Source organism: Primulina eburnea, chromosome 14 (assembly GCF_022965805.1).
Source record: "Primulina eburnea isolate SZY01 chromosome 14, ASM2296580v1, whole genome shotgun sequence".
Classification (NCBI taxonomy): Eukaryota; Viridiplantae; Streptophyta; class Magnoliopsida; order Lamiales; family Gesneriaceae; genus Primulina; species Primulina eburnea.
In genome coordinates this window covers 4,837,731-4,855,550 of record NC_133114.1, presented here as the reverse complement: position 1 = coordinate 4,855,550, position 17,820 = coordinate 4,837,731, and the positions used below count along the sequence as shown (strand labels likewise).

General features: G+C 36.6%; 1 protein-coding gene and 1 long non-coding RNA gene across 2 annotated transcripts; both read right to left on the bottom strand.

The window, feature by feature from the left end:
- Nucleotides 1–5,342: 5,342 nt before the first annotated feature.
- Nucleotides 5,343–11,171, bottom strand: LOC140813268 (uncharacterized). Its single transcript, XM_073171762.1, has 2 exons — nucleotides 10,661–11,171; nucleotides 5,343–5,772 (listed from the first exon to the last, which is right to left on the bottom strand). Exons 1-2 carry the CDS (start codon nucleotides 11,148–11,150, stop codon nucleotides 5,702–5,704), a joined length of 561 nt encoding a protein of 186 aa, XP_073027863.1. The 5' UTR covers nucleotides 11,151–11,171; the 3' UTR covers nucleotides 5,343–5,701.
- A 1,023-nt stretch (nucleotides 11,172–12,194) lies between these two features.
- On the bottom strand, nucleotides 12,195–13,915 carry LOC140812316 (uncharacterized). The gene is made up of 3 exons (XR_012113641.1): nucleotides 13,609–13,915; nucleotides 13,490–13,513; nucleotides 12,195–13,255 (listed from the first exon to the last, which is right to left on the bottom strand). It is a non-coding gene; the product is annotated as an uncharacterized lncRNA (long non-coding RNA).
- Nucleotides 13,916–17,820: the final 3,905 nt, after the last annotated feature.

The window sequence follows — 17,820 nt, the reverse complement described above, 5'->3', positions numbered from 1 at the left end:
TATATATGTATATATATATATATATATAAAGTAAATATTTTGTGAGACGATCTCATAAATCTTTATTCACAAATTTTTATTCGTGAGATGGGTTAACATTGTTCATATTTAGAATAAAAAATAATTTTTTTTAATGAGTGTCTCAAATAGAAGATTCGTCTCATAAGATTGATCTAACAAACCGTCTTACCAAAGTTTTTGTGATAAATAAATGTGTGGTGTATGCCGATTTTGGATTCAAACAATAAATGGTTGTTTTGGGACGTCAAGAGAAACATAATAAAGTCAACTAGGAATTGAAAGGAAAATTAATAACCCAATTAAATCCTTTTCCTGTATAAAGATTAAAGCTAACGAGGAAATATTATAAAGAAACTCGTCATTTATATAATTATATCATTAATCCAATTTGATGCCCCATTTAAATTGTAAACGTGTAATTTTTGCAAGGGATTTGTCTTCTTTAATTTATTTACTTTTTTTTTTGTTTTTTTTTTTTTTGGTGACATCTACACCGAGGTTGAGTTAACAGTTTATAACGTGGCATTTGCAACTGTAATGGGTTTAAAATGGTCAAAGCAACATGTTACCCAAATAAAATGGTCAAAGCATAAGCGAAGTACGACATACATAATTTATCCCGTGCATCGCTTATTTCATTAACGAAGTTGGTATGTTATTGTGTTAGTTCAGATATTTACTTAGTGTATCAGTATATGGGTTCTCGCGTCATAAAAAAAAGTTGAAAAATTGCATAACGTTATGAGGTCCAGGGCCGAAGAGGGCAGGGAGTGATTGTCGGTACAATGAGGTTGCACGGACAATGAACGGCTCCTGACAGGTTTTTAGGCGGAAAGAACATAAATGAACCGATCTTACACCGGAAGAAGAGGGATTCCAAAACTATTCAGGTATGGAACTATACAGTTGAAAATTACTTAAAAGATTTGATTGGTACTACTATATCAAGAAAGTGTATCTTATTTTCGGTAGCTCATCACATAAGAACTCCAAAGTTAAGCGTGCTTGACTTGGGGCAACTTTGAGATAGGTGACGCCCTGGGAAGTTTTCTAGGGTACGTGTGAGTGAGGACATAAGCACGCTGGAAAGACTCATTTTAGTACAGTGGTTTGTTAGTTATTGTTTTTTGTCCGAAAGTTTACCAAATATGCATCTAATGATAACGGCGGTGGATTTCCACATCATCAAAAAGTTTAAAGCATTCGGATTTTTTAGATGCGAGCTAATTTGTAGTTTGAGTTTTATTGACTCTTATGTAAAAAAAAATCTTTATTTTAATAACATTTTACGATTTTATCTAATTATGATATTTACTTTATTTGTATACTCATGCAAGCAGTATAAATCTTTAAATATGCATAAAAGACCATGAGGTATGCCAATAAACATAAGATAATGAAACTCATTAAGAAGTGTATTGTATATTCTAAATAGGTTCCTAGTATAATCGACCGCTTAAAATAAGGATAAAAGTCGTTTGAGCTTGAAACTAGCATATGTGATATAAATGTCATGTTTCACTAGTAAGGACATAAAGATGTCCATTCATACAGATGAGTAATCATTTGATGAAGCATTGAACAATCTCCCCGGGCTGTCCAAGTGGTTATCACTTATCGAGTATAATAGTCTGTGGTTATGGTTTTACACCATTAGTCCTTCGACACGGGACAACATAGAGGATGTACGTACTAGCATGTACTTTCATCTGTTTACCGACTCCATTGAAAGACATCATGTGGTGAGGTTGGATGTAGTTTCGAAATACGTAGGAGCAAATGTGTTGTATTCGGGGATTCACCACTTGTCTATGGGTGAAGATGTCATATGTGATATGATGAGTTAATAGTACAAGGAGTCTCTGGCCAGAGCAAGACATGTTCTTTCACCTTTCCTAAATGCACATAAGATATAACTATTAATACTCAAAGATATATCACATCGTTATCAAATTCATTTGAAACTTTCGATATACCATTGGTTGCAGATTCGATCGGATATATGAGTTGAATGGACCATGTTGTATGTGAACCATAACTTAAGGTTGTTGTAACAACTATTATTGATACTTAGGGGATCATGGGGCTACGCTATTAGACACTCTTACCATGATCCGATTGGTGTAATCAAACTTGAGTTCTAAGATTCTTGATCAAGAGATTCGTGAGAATAATGAGGCTAATAAGGGTAAGCCATGATAAGAATAGATGTAATTCTGAATCACATGAAGTTGTGAAGTCACGACGAAACTGTATCCTTGAACTACTGAGAGTCACACATGCATTGGATTTTGTGTCTCCGTCAAGAAAGTCAAGTTCAATGAGTTGAATTTTGTGGGGACCCGGACGCTAATCATCTTCTTAATCGTCGTTGGGATTTAATTATCAGTTCTGATAAACAGGGTCTAAAAATTTTTCTTTTTAAAATGTAAATGCGGAAGGTAATGGAATCTAAATAATATACATCTCAGTATAAAATACATTTCAGTATAAAAGTACAATACTGTACAATCTAAGTCTAAGGTTCAGTTACTAAGTTCAAGTAATAAACCAAATCTACATTAAGTCTGGAATCACCACGCAAACTCTTCTTCTCTCCTCATCCTCTTGACCCCGATCCAGTCCCACCTGTTGTCATTCACACATACAAAACAAGACAACAGCCGGATAACTCCGGTGAGAATAAATCACAGTATAAAACATGGTAAGCATGTATATAAACAATCTAAATCATAAAACATGCTATCATGAACATATTCAAAGTAATAGATTTCATAATCTATGAAATCAAATCACAATAAGCATGCAACTCCTTTCAGATAGACATGCAATTTAAATCAAATCATATAAACATGCTATCATACTGAAAGCAATAAATATGGGTTTCATATTCTATGAAACCACATCTCTAAACACATGCAGTTTTAGTCAAATCATGTCTAAACTCGACTCAACTATAACTCTAGGGATCCCGGGGTGAATAAGACGTCAATGGCTGTCACCTACTCTCCCAATCGGGGTGACTGTACGTCTTATTCCTAGACTTCGGTCTGAGCTGTATCAACGGCTGACAAAGGAGTCATAGCTGCTCCTAAGCTGAGATACACCGAACATCTAGATAATTGACAATGACTGTCAACGACTCTCCTATCTTAGATGCAATGAATATCAATCTGTAAACAAAGCACAATCATATTCATCTCTGAATATGGCAGTAATCTCATATCAAAGCATAAACATCTCAAAGTATAAATAACAGTCTAGTATGTGATTTTTGCTGGGAAACTCAAATAGGATCTTATTTGAGTTGTGTCTTCCCAAATATCACATGAATTATACCTTTGTCGTCCCTGTCTGACGAAGACGAAGTCTGGTATTCAACTCTGTCCATATCAAATCTGAAATGACAATATCGAATACACTGTGTCAGTGAATAACTCAATACACAATCTGTTCTGATCAATACTCAACTCAGAATATAATCTGATCAATATCTGAACAATACACAATCTGATTCATATCAACGCAATCACGATGAAATATAAATCATTACTGAATCTGATCAATCTGAATTAACTGATGTTTCGACGGTATAATAACACAATCTGAATAACCCCGTCAATCTGAACATCACAAATATAATTCTAGAACCCATAATCTGTGTCAATACAATTCATACTCTGAATATTAACACAATTCTGATATAGAATCTCAGTCAATATCTTTCAAAAATCATAACAATTACAGACACGGTCTGTTCTTTAATCTGACTTCAATTCTATAATGTCTACGGTAGTAGAAACACCATATATGAATCACATGCAATTCTGACAACATCATAATGTCAAAACACTGCAAAACGTAATGAAACTTACGTCCTTGTGTAGCTCAAGTCGAGAGGAACACGGTACTACGTTCGGATTCGAATTCTGATAGACGGATTCTTTGTAAATCAAATTCTAACTTAAGAAATCAACTTCTCTCCCAAAGCTCTCGATTTCCTTTCTGAAATTCTGAAGAAAACGTGTCAATCATCTATATATATACTGCATGCAAATCTGGAAACGTGGCATCATTTTTCATGCAACACGCATGACCGCGGGTGCGGTCCTTCCAATACCGCGGGTGCGGTGACCCCACCGCGGGTGCGGTCTGGCCATTTCCAAAAACACCAACTTACTGTCCATGCACCGTGGGTGCGATCATGTCTGGCACCGCGGGTGCGGTAATGCTTCGGCCTTTTTTGCAAAAATCCACAATTGCATGACCGCGGGTGCACTCCTGTTCTGGACGCGGTTGCAGTCTTGCAAACTCTATTTTCTCATGTCTTTTCTTCCCACATCGCAGGTCATGCATTCTCATATCTTCCGAGTCTCGCGTTAATGAAGACTAATAATCTTGGTTTATCAATTCTATACTTTTTGGGCATTACAAATTTGGTGATTATAGTTTGATGAAAATCAAATAGATTACTTATAATTATAATTGGATTCTATTATTGGAATTTGTGGAAGTTAGCTTAACTGCTAATTAAATGAAAGTGGAACTGACTGTTTTGGTGGATGAATTCACAAAATTAACAACTGTCAAAAATGGATTTGTGAAAATTTTGATCTTCAAAATATGTTCATTATATGAACAAGATTTGTATCATCGGTATATCGGCATTGTCTAATCATTGAGTATAGTTATAATGAGTTGATAATTTTTTATTTAGTAAATTAAAAATCTACTAGTTAAATAACAATGTTAGTAGTGGTGACAGCTATATGTACATGATTCTCATGTAATATTTTAGAGGGGTCTATAATTGATGTATTAGTTAAGAAATTAAATAATGATTATTTAAGTTTACATATATATAGATATAGATATAGATATATATAGATATATATATATATTTAATTATCAAGAGTTGATGTTGTATGATATATACTAGATGAAAATATTTAATTCATGAAAATAAAAGAATCCTAGTAGGAATAGGATTATGAATTATAATTAAAGAGGGATTCTTAATTTGATAATGAATCAAAAGTTATAAATATTTCATTGAAAATCATAAGAAATAAACCAATTTTTACAAATAGATTTTGGCAGACAATTTCTCCACCAAAATTTTTCTCTCATCTCCTTCACAAAGAATTTGGCCACTCATATTTTCACAAGGGAATTTTCGGACACCACCCCTTCCACCGCAATGCCGCCCCGTCGCAGCGACAACAACTGAGTGCTTGCTTTAGATGAACTGGAATCATTATTATTAAAGCTTAAGATATTCTTATCACCATTTTGATTTTGTACCTCGTGAATATGTGGGGGCCCGTGCTCCTGATTAATATTTAATTACCAAACAGCAGGATTTATTAATGTAAACAGCGAAAGCGATTAAAAATTTTCCATTTTGGGCCTACAGAAATTTCGGCATGACCTATTCGTAAATAGGACATCCCAAAATTATCAAAACATCACAAACAACATTTATATACTCGAAATAAAGTCACAACATCAATCCACAAACCTATAGCCGCACTGACCAGGACTAAACACATGCAGAGCCGGCAAGGCTCGATCACACAACTATCAATTCAAAACATCGTAAAACAACAGTACAGCTACACGAGGCATCTCCCCGGTAAATGTATGACTCCATATAATATACATATATATCTGGGAACTCTCAACCCTGACTCGACGACTGGGCACCTCTACCTGACGCTCCACCAGACGTGTCAAATCCTCCTGGATAACCTGCTATGGCATCAAAAACAACCACAGCATAAAAAGAAACGAGGGGTCAGGCCCCAGTACGACGAACCAGTAAAATTATGACAATTATAACTGACGTGAAATAAAATCAAGTAACATGTCATAATATGCAATGCAATGCGTGTCGGTAACAATGAAATAACGGATACCAAAACGGAGTCCAATAAAACGCATCAGCAACAGAAACAGTGGCCACCCGTGCCAGGACTGCAGCAACGTAATAGCATGCCGCCGCTCATCCATGCACGTAGCATCGAGGGTCCGGTAGCGACCCGGTCAGTCCTCGAGCAGTCATCAGGAGAGTGCTAATCCTATCACTCGTTCCATCGATAAGATGTCATGAGTGATCTATCCTATCACGCGCTCCATAGATGACGCAACAGCTCAACAGATCAATAATAATAGCAATCAACGGAGTCAAGGCTCGAAATGCTATGCCATAACATAAATGCATGAATGCAATCACGTTATTCACAGAAGCATATAAAGCACGCCACAACTCATTACAAAATACTTAACGTCATTCCACATCATTATAGACGTCATAAGGAAACGGTTCATGCGTACCTCAAGCGATGTTTAATTTACCACAAAATATCTTAATTATTTCCTGAAAACTCCAATTCTGTGGCAAATAATACATTTCATATCAAGTCCAATTTATTTTTCCAATATTCACTAATTTAGCCTAAAATTCCAAAAATTCATAATTTAGGCTTTAATATTTCTAAAATTAATATACGACAATTCTAGAGCATCTAAACACCTAATTATTGAACACTAAAATTCAATAACCCAAGTTTAATATGCTGAATTTTCGAAATTTAATCCCAACAAATTTCGAAAATTTGATAGATACCTCTACCCGTCTCCGATATAGCACCTACAATCAATAATATAACAATTATTAATATTGGTACCAAAGTTAATCCAAAAATGGAACAACCCATAAACAATTTATGAAATCATAAGTTATACCGCAATATGTATACCAAAACGAAGCTTATGACCCAGAGAACAAAAGCCCTCAATCGATTTCCGACCTCCGGCGAAGTACGGCGTCGATTCAGCGGAGAAAGGGGCGGCGGATTTTCGAAAAGTGTCGAGAAACACTTCAATATGGGTATCACAACGTAGCTCTCGTCGAGAGCTTTCCAATCATGTATTTACTTGAATTTTTCCGGCAACTGGAGACGGAGATATGATCGATCGAAGCGAACGAGAATTGTAAAAAATGAAGAACAGAAGCTACGGGCGAGGAGAGAGAAATCGGTGCTGAGGGTGATTATCTTTTCTTTTTCTTTTTTTTAATTAATTAGTATTTAACTTCATGGGCTGGGCCTTAAAACGTTTGGGCTCTTACATTATCCCCTACTAATAATAGATTTCGTCCTCGAAATCGAACATACATATCATTTACACAAAAGTGGTGTCTAAACATTTACCATTGATAGTACATAGGGAAATCAGAATACATGGAATAATTTATTACATTTTCAAACAAATGAGGCCATTCCTGACGCATCTTAGCCTCTAATTCCCATGTAGCTTCTTCTCTCCCATGTCTACTCCACTGCACCATAACCAACGGAATCGTCTTATTCCTAAGTTGCTTCTCTTTACGATCAAGGATTTGCACTGGATGCTCAACATAGCTAAGAGAATTATCTAACTCCACCTCATCAGTCCTCAAAACATGAGAAGGATCTGGCTCGTACTTTCGTAACATAGATACATGAAACACATCATGTATCGCAGACAAACTCTGCGGGAAGTCCAAACGATAAGCCAACGTGCCAATCCTCTCAACAATTGCATATGGACCAATATAACGTGGAGCTAGTTTCCCTTTGCGCCCAAATCTCATAGTACCACGAAACGGTGATACTTTCAAGAAAACCTGATCGCCAACCTGAAATTCTAAAGGTCTACGCCTTTTATTAGCATAACTGGCTTGACGATCCTGAGCTGCTTTCATTCTTTTCCTGATCATTTCAACCTTCTCTTTCATTTCTTGTATAAATTCTGGTATTGCAATCTGTTTTTCTCCTACATCTTCCCAGCATATCGGAGATCTACATTTTCTGCCGTACAAGGCTTCAAATGGTGCCATTCCGATGGTTGCTTGGAAGCTGTTATTGTAAGAGAATTCCACAAGTGACAATGATTCCTGCCAACCACCACTAAAATCCATCACGACTGCTCGCAACATATCCTCGAGTGTCTGAATGGTCCTTTCTGACTGACCATCTGTCTGTGGGTGATATGCAGTACTCATCGCCAACTTTGAACCCAATGCTGCTTGCAAACTGCCCCAAAACTTTGAGGCAAACCTGGGATCACGATCTGAGACTATGGTTACAGACACACCATGCAATCTCACTACATGATCGATGTACATTTTTGCCATTTTCTTATAAGTACAAGTACGATCATAAGGAATAAAATGGGCTGATTTAGACAATCTATCCACAATCACCCAAATCGCATCACAGCCACGATTAGAACGAGGTAGGTGTGTCACAAAATCCATAGCAATGTGCTCCCAATTCCACTGTGGCACTTCAAGACTATTTAACATACCACCAGGTCTCATTCTCTCAGCTTTAACCTGTTGGCACGTCAAACATTTAGCCACAAAGTTAGAAATCTCTTTCTTCATACCTTCCCACCAATAATGAGATTTCAAGATATAGTACATCTTTCTGATTCCAGGATGAACACTGTGCCGACTACAATGAGCTTCACGAAGTATAGATTCTTTCAAATCTATCAAATTCGGAACCACAAGTCTACCATGATAGCGCAGACATACATCTGAAGCAACACTGAACTTGTCAGATTGACCTGTCTGAGTCAATTCTTTCAATCTATGAACATGTGGATCAGTTCTCTGTGCTGCTTTAATTTTAGAAACAATCTGTGGTTCAACTTGAATAGATGAAACTATAAAGTAGTCGCCCTTAGACTGATAAGTCCATCCTGAAGTTCCCAAATGTTCATGAACTTTTGAAATAGTCAAAGATTTCAACATTTTAGGCTGAACTTTTCTACTCAGAGCATCTGCAACTTGATTCATTCTCCCTGGTTGGTACTGGATCTCACAATCAAAGTCTTTAAGTAATTCCAACCATCGACGCTGTCTCATATTCAAGTCAGACTGTGTGAAAAGATACTTCAGACTCTTGTGATCAGAATAAATCACAAATTGTTCTCCGTACAGATAATGACGCCATATCTTCAATGCAAACACAATGGCAGCTAACTCCAAATCATGAACTGGATATCGAGTCTCATGTGGCTTCAACTGACGAGAAGCATATGCAATCACTCGCCCATTTTGCATCAAAACACAACCCAGTCCATTTAGAGAAGCATCTGTACAGACAACAAATCCACCTGAGCCTGAAGGCAAAGCTAGCACCGGAGATGTGGTCAACTTTTCTTTCAAAGTCCGAAAACTAGACTCACATTCTGCAGTCCACACAAAACGTCGATCTTTTTGTGTCAACTGGGTCATAGGCCTAGCTATTCTAGAAAATCCTTCAATGAAACGCCTATAGTACCCAGCTAACCCCAAAAAGCTTCGAATCTCAGACACATTGGTTGGTTTAGGCCAATTAATAACAGCTTCAACTTTACTAGGATCAACAGATACTCCTTGTGCAGATATAACATGGCCTAAAAATAAAACTTTATCCAACCAGAACTCACACTTAGAAAATTTGGCATACAACTGCGCTTCTCTAAGTGTTTGGAGAACTAATTTCAAATGTTCCTTGTGCTCTTTCTGTGACTTGGAATAAATCAAGATGTCATCAATGAAAACGATAACGAATTTATCTATGAATTCCCGGAATACACGATTCATTAAATCCATAAACACCGCTGGAGCATTAGTCAACCCAAACGGCACAACTAGGAATTCATAGTGTCCATAACGTGTCCGAAACGCTGTCTTAGGAACATCTTCCTCTCGGACTCTGAGCTGATGATAGCCGGAACGAAGATCAATCTTGGAATACACAGAAGTACCCTGCAACTGATCAAACAAGTCGTCAATACGCGGCAGAGGATACTTATTCTTCACAGTAGCCCGGTCAACTGCCGATAATCGACACACATTCTCATCGTTCCGTCTTTCTTCTTTACGAACAATACTGGAGCTCCCCAAGGTGACATACTTGGTCTGATATAGCCTTTCTCCAGTAAATCCTGAAGCTGTTCTTTGAGCTCTTTCAACTCTGTCGGAGCTAAACGATATGGTGCTCTAGATATAGGATTTGTCCCTGGCATCAATTCAATGCTAAGATCTATTTCCCTTTGAGGCGGAAAACCCGGAATCTCATCAGGAAATACATCAGGAAAATCCTTGACAACAGGAATGTCTGAAACTTTCAATCGTTCTTCCCGTGTTGCATCAAGAGCATAGATCAAAAATCCTTCGTTGCCGATTGACAACAACCTGAACATTTCCATTGCAGATACTAATGGAATTCGAGACTGTGAATCATAACCATAAAAATTCCATTTGCTGCCATAATACGGTCTAAATCTGACAATTCCATGGAAACAGTCCACAGTAGCTCGATAATTCGTCAGTATATCCATACCGAGGATACAATCGAAATCAGACATGGCTAACTTGATTAGATTAGTTATCATATATTATTCTCAAATCTAATCACACAGTTCAAAACTATCTCGCGAGACATCAAGTATACACCGGCAGGAGTAGCCACGGACACAGTATCCAACAACGGAATAGTAGCAATCTCATGCTCATCAACAAATGCAGCAGATAAAAATGAATGAGATGCTCCAGTGTCTATCAATATACGCGCAGGATAATAGAAAACATAGCAAATACCTGCAATCACTCCGCCTGGTGCATCCTGAGCCTGGTCCTGAGTCAACGCATGTACTCGAGCCTGCTGCGGCACTGGAAATTGCTGCTGAGGAGGACCTCGAGGTGGTGGATAGCCAGACTGCTGAAATGACTGTGCAGGAGCATATGGCTGGAAAGCTGGTCCTCGGGGAACTTGTCCAGACTGTTGTGGCTGAAATTGCTGTCTTTGTGCATTAGGACATACTCTGGCGAAATGTCCAACTTGACCACATATATAGCAAGACCCCTGGACTCCTATACACTGTGAACTAAAATGTCTTCCACCACAGCGGTCACAATACACAGCATTCGAAGACCCGACAACACTGCTCCCTCTAGTACTGCCTGAACTGGAGGAGCTGGACTGAGATCTCTTCTTAAATTGTTTACCTCTTGCTCTGAATCGTTGTTGCTTCGGTTGCTGGGATGACTGTTGAGGCTGATAAGGAGATAAACCCGCTGGCATCGGCATATGACTTCCAGATCCTTGAGAAGTAGATGATGGAACTGGAACTGGCCGTGATTCTCCTCTGAGCAAACTAGCCTATATCTTCTTCGCCATTTCTACAGCTTGAACATATGTATTAGGCGATCCAGTCATCACCAAAGTATGAATAGTCCCTTGTAGCCCATGCAGGAAACGAGAAAGTTTGGATTGATCATTTCTGGCAACGTGCGGCACATATGGCAATAGAGCAGAAAATTGAGAAGCATATTCAACAACCGTTTTATTTCCCTGCACCAATTGGTTGAACTCTTCTTCCTTGCCATAATAATAAGAAGGAGGTGCATATTCTTGGGTAAATTGAGTACGGAATACTTCCCAAGTAATGATTTGTCCAGATGCTTTCAGTGCTTTCTCTGCAGCTTCCCACCATAGTTGTGCTCGATCTTTTAACTGATAGATTGCCAGCTTCAGTCTGACACTTTCGGTATATTCGAGCAAATTAAATAGATGGTTTATGCTTTTCAACCACCCGGATGCTTTTTCGCCATTTTCAGTGCCGAAGAATTTGGGAGGACGTAATTCTTGAAATTGAGAAATTATTAATTGCATCCCACCAACTTTTTGAGTCAACTGCTCGACTTCTTCCTCCACGTTTCTAGCAACCTGGGCTGCAGGACGACCACGTCTACCCCTAACAATATCTTCAAGTCCTCGAACATTCTGGGCTTCTGACTCCTGAACAACTTCTTTTCCCTTTCTGCCTCTTCCTCCAGGTGCCATTCTATAAGACACAAGGATTTAAGATCAAGGCAAAATAACTTAATAAGCACAAAAGAACCAAAGGAAAGCTGAACTTAGTCTCGTAGCTAGTTATTAAACTAAGTCAAAATCTAATCAACAGTGCTAAATCAGGATAATTCAAATAATCATAACACATAGTTCAAACAAGAGCAAATAGTCAAACACATACGCAATAATTTTATTTGTGTCTAGACTCAAGTGCCCTAGACTCTAATTCGAGTATATCCCAGTTACGCTCTGATACCAACTGTGCCGGCCCGTGCTCCTGATTAATATTTAATTACCAAACAGCAGGATTTATTAATGTAAACAGCGAAAGCGATTAAAAATTTTCCATTTTGGGCCTACAGAAATTTCGGCATGACCTATTCGTAAATAGGACATCCCAAAATTATCAAAACATCACAAACAACATTTATATACTCGAAATAAACTCACAACATCAATCCACAAACCTATAGCCGCACAGGCCAGGACTAAACACATGCAGAGCCGGCAAGGCTCGATCACACAACTATCAATTCAAAACATCGTAAAACAACAGTACAGCTACACGAGGCATCTCCCCGGTAAATGTATGACTCCATATAATATACATATATATCTGGGAACTCTCAACCCTGACTCGACGACTGGGCACCTCTACCTGACGCTCCACCAGACGCGTCAAATCCTCCTGGATAACCTGCTATGGCATCAAAAACAACCACAGCATAAAAAGAAACGAGGGGTCAGGCCCCAGTACGACGAACCAGTAAAATTATGACAATTATAACTGACGTGAAATAAAATCAAGTAACATGTCATAATATGCAATGCAATGCGTGTCGGTAACAATGAAATAACGGATACCAAAACGGAGTCCAATAAAACGCATCAGCAACAGAAACAGTGGCCACCCGTGCCAGGACTGCATCAACGTAATAGCATGCCGCCGCTCATCCATGCACGTAGCATCGAGGGTCCGGTAGCGACCCGGTCAGTCCTCGAGCAGTCATCAGGAGAGTGCTAATCCTATCACTCGTTCCATCGATAAGATGTCATGAGTGATCTATCCTATCACGCGCTCCATAGATGACGCAACAGCTCAACAGATCAATAATAATAGCAATCAACGGAGTCAAGGCTCGAAATGCTATGCCATAACATAAATGCATGAATGCAATCACGTTATTCACAGAAGCATATAAAGCACGCCACAACTCATTACAAAATACTTAACGTCATTCCACATCATTATAGACGTCATAAGGAAACGGTTCATGCGTACCTCAAGCGATGTTTAATTTACCACAAAATATCTTAATTATTTCCTGAAAACTCCAATCCTGTGGCAAATAATACATTTCATATCAAGTCCAATTTATTTTTCCAATATTCACTAATTTAGCCTAAAATTCCAAAAATTCATAATTTAGGCTTTAATATTTCTAAAATTAATATACGACAATTCTAGAGCATCTAAACACCTAATTATTGAACACTAAAATTCAATAACCCAAGTTTAATATGCTGAATTTTCGAAATTTAATCCCAACAAATTTCGAAAATTTGATAGATACCTCTACCCGTCTCCGATATAGCACCTACAATCAATAATATAACAATTATTAATATTGGTACCAAAGTTAATCCAAAAATGGAACAACCCATAAACAATTTATGAAATCATAAGTTATACCGCAATATGTATACCAAAACGAAGCTTATGACCCAGAGAACAAAAGCCCTCAATCGATTTCCGACCTCCGGCGAAGTACGGCGTCGATTCAGCGGAGAAAGGGGCGGCGGATTTTCGAAAAGTGTCGAGAAACACTTCAATATGGGTATCACAACGTAGCTCTCGTCGAGAGCTTTCCAATCATGTATTTACTTGAATTTTTCCGGCAACTGGAGACGGAGATATGATCGATCGAAGCGAACGAGAATTGTAAAAAATGAAGAACAGAAGCTACGGGCGAGGAGAGAGAAATCGGTGCTGAGGGTGATTATCTTTTCTTTTTCTTTTTTTTTTAATTATATTAGTATTTAACTTCATGGGCTGGGCCTTAAAACGTTTGGGCTCTTACAGAATATTTCCAAGCGAAACAGAAGAACTCGTCCAAGTGTTGATCAGATTGTTCGACATTTGATTTTCAATCATTATTAATTAGAATTCAAATCACTTGTTTTCATTCTTAGTCATAAGCATATTCACTTTGGTCTTTAGACTGTCTAGCTCGTCAGGCTGAATACAACTTGAGTTGTTAGACTTATCTGTTAGACACTTGTTTTCTGCTTTGACTTGCTCAAATGTATGCAAAAGTATGTTATACTCCATTACCATTTCGTTCAGTACAATGATTAAATCATCTCAAATAAATTCATCTGAGGTAAAGTCAAATACCTCATCATTGTTGGATTCTAGATCATCATTAGTCATTAGATATTTGACTAATTCTTCATCACTCTCATTGGATGCATCATATGAACCAAATGTTTTAGAATTTGACTCAACACACTTACTTTTGCTTTCTTCTGCCATCAAAAATTTTTGTTTTCTTCTCATTTTGAAATATTTACTTTCATATTTGGTTATTCTTTTCTCATATTACTTCTTCTCGTTTTTCTTTGGTTTGGTGCAACAAGCAATGAAGTGGTCTATCATGCCACAATTAAAACATCCTTGATCAAACAAGTTTGACTCCTTTTTGTAGTTGTTTTTCTTATTAAATTCTGAAAATTACTGTGATTATTCCTCATGAATTTTTAAAACTTCTTGACAAAGAGAGACTTAAAGTCATTTCTTAATTGTTCTGCAGATTTTTATGGAGATTCTTTAGATACAACAGAGCTTTTTTTGTTTGTGGTACATATGTCTCTTCATCATTCCTTGTTCACAACTCGAACTCATAACTTTCAGTTCGACAAACATATCGTTCGGCTCGAGTTTATTCAGATCTTTTGATTCACGCATGGATATGATGTTGAAATCACACTCTCTTGGAATCAATTTCAGTGGAACTTCTCGGTTGTTGTAATCATTTCTAATGGAAGCCAAATCGATTACAATCCTACTAAATCTCCATCAAACTTGTTCATGGTCTCTCCACTTTTCATCTTGATGTCAAATTTCTGAATGGATATCATCAGCTTGTTTTCTTTGGTCTGATCTTTCCATTCACATAGTTGAGTTAGCTTCTCCAAGATTTCTTTAGTTGTAAAACAAGTTTTAATCTTACTAATTATATTTTTATCGAGTGTTTTGTAAAGAATATCATTGGATACATTATCAAGGTTGTCTTTCTTCTTGTCTTAGACAGACCACTCCATTCTTGGTTTATCAACCATTTGAGGAGCTCCGATAAGAGGATTGGCCTTGATGATCTTCATGGATCCATCAGTTATAACATACAACATGTCGTCATTTTGTACTGATAGATTGTGCTTGCATCTGGATTTTTCAGTCATTCTTCCTTAGAAATCATATGGATCTTATTAAAAGATGTCAGTAGTGTACATAAAAAATTCAGAGATCGGAAAATCTCACTCTGATACCACTTGTTAGGATCGAAATAAGTTTAGAGAAGATAAATAGACTTATTAAACAATTATAGCAGTTTTTGCAACTCAAACTTGGTTAGCCAATTGAAATATATTTTCAATCAAGCTAAGTGAATCAAGCAACTAAAAATATAGAAGTACGAGAAAATCTCAATAAACAAATTAAATAAAATATACACATAAAGAATCAAATCAGATAAGTAATTGACTGAAAGTGTCGAGAGTTCGTTTATATAATTTCGAATACAAAGCTTCCGCGTCTTCTCTTCTGTTATTTCTAGATAGATTCCACTAGAATATTTGATTAGTACAACCATTGTACAAAGCCCACTCCAGTTCGATTCAACAACCTTCTGAGCTGAACCTTAGGAACTACACAAGAATCTCTACTATCTGTCTAGAACCAACAAATCTTTTATTTTGTTACGGAGAAAGAATATGATTTGTTCTTATTGATCAAATTCAAATTGAACTCTGAGAAAATTATTTGTTATATGCAAATAATGGTAGAGTAGATGCTACCTGTAGGGGCAGTGTCCTCACAGGATCTCAGCCATTGATTTTACATGATGATTAAATCTGGGCCTTTGATCACTTCATGAGGTGTATGTGTGTTTAAATCTGGACCTTTGATCACCTCATGGAGGCAGTGCCTCACAAGGTAGGGTGAAATAAACCGCAAATAATGTTTTCAGACTAGTCTGGTGATAAGCTCAACTAGTCTTTCCTAATTTAAGTGATTCAACTCAATTTTTCGTTGACAAGTTAGATTGGTATTATTCTGTTCTTTAATCTCATCGGTCAAATACTGATTCAGTTTAGTTCAGTTAACTCAAACAATTATTAACGGAATAACATGATTTGTCAGATAAGTTCAATTCCATGTCCATCAATTCATTACTATGTATCATATTGATTCTGTAGTAGATCGGTTTAATCTGAACATATCAATTTAGTTTGTAATCATCAAAACTTAAGTTCAAAATTTCATATTAAATACCAAATTTGAGATTTTGATTAAATTAAATAGAAAATAACACAAAATTTGAAGTTAAGAAATACGTAAAACTGATTTTTTAAGTATTTACTAAACAATTATTTTTTAGAAGATTGCAAACATTATGTACGATTATGTAGTTAATGCATAAATATATTGCTGCAATGTTTAAATCAGGTCACCTCAATTTAGAATGAAAAATCATATGCACCTATCTATGCCAACTTATCATTAATCATGATTGTAATGAAAATGGCCCACAGGAGCATATGCGAATTGGTATGGTTTGAGGTGGCCTATGTTGATATTCTCTGGTGTTGCAATATCGATTTTCGTGTGTAGCATATTCTCACTGAAATATTGTCGGCGTATTCGTACACATATTCTCACTGAAATATTGTAGCATATTCTCACTGAAATATTGTTGCCTTCTCCTTCTGGTCCTTGCCTATTCGTACACATATCTCGATTTACCTCTCAGTATGTTTCAGGAGGCCTTTTGACTCATATAAAGAGGTTTAGTGGTAAATATTTTAAGGAATAATTGTAATGAAAATGGCAGTCAACGTGGAAAAGAATTTTTTTGTCAATGTCTGACGAGTTAAATATGAAAAACGTGCAATAATTGTGTTAATTAATAAAAAAAAAACCGTACGTAGTTGTTTATAAAGTAGACTTTAAATTAGCATAATATCCTATTATATGAAATATTTAATAAAGATACACAAGTAAGAGGCAAATCATTCCCTATAATAAGATACATTATGTAAAGATGCACAAACAATTAAGTTGGGGTGAAAAAACAAACAAAGCGGAGGATTTGGATAAGTTTTTAATCAGTTACGGTTTTGATTAAAATTTATTTTCAACAAAACTAAAAATTGATCTGACACGAAGTTTAGATGGAAAATATTCAAACAAGACGTCTCTGTGTTTTATATATTAACATAAGGCAAAAACTTATGTGAGACCGTCTCACGGATCGTATTTGTCAGAAATATATCTTATTTGGGTCATCTATGAAAAAATATTACTTTTTGAGTAGGTCTCTTGTGAGACGGTCTCACGAATTTTTATCTGTGAAACGGGTCAACCCTACAGATATCCACAATAAAAAATAATATTCTTAGCATAAAAATTAATATTTTTCATGGATGACCCAAATAAGATATCCGTTTCACAAAATACGACTCGTGAGATCGTCTCACACAAGTTTTTGTCTTACTTTTTATGCTAAGAGTATTACTTTTTATGCTGATCTCACACGAGATTCACTCTTAAAATAAAAGAGATATTCTTTTTTTTTTTCACACAAAAGATATTTGATTATATTATAACTATTTTATATAAAGC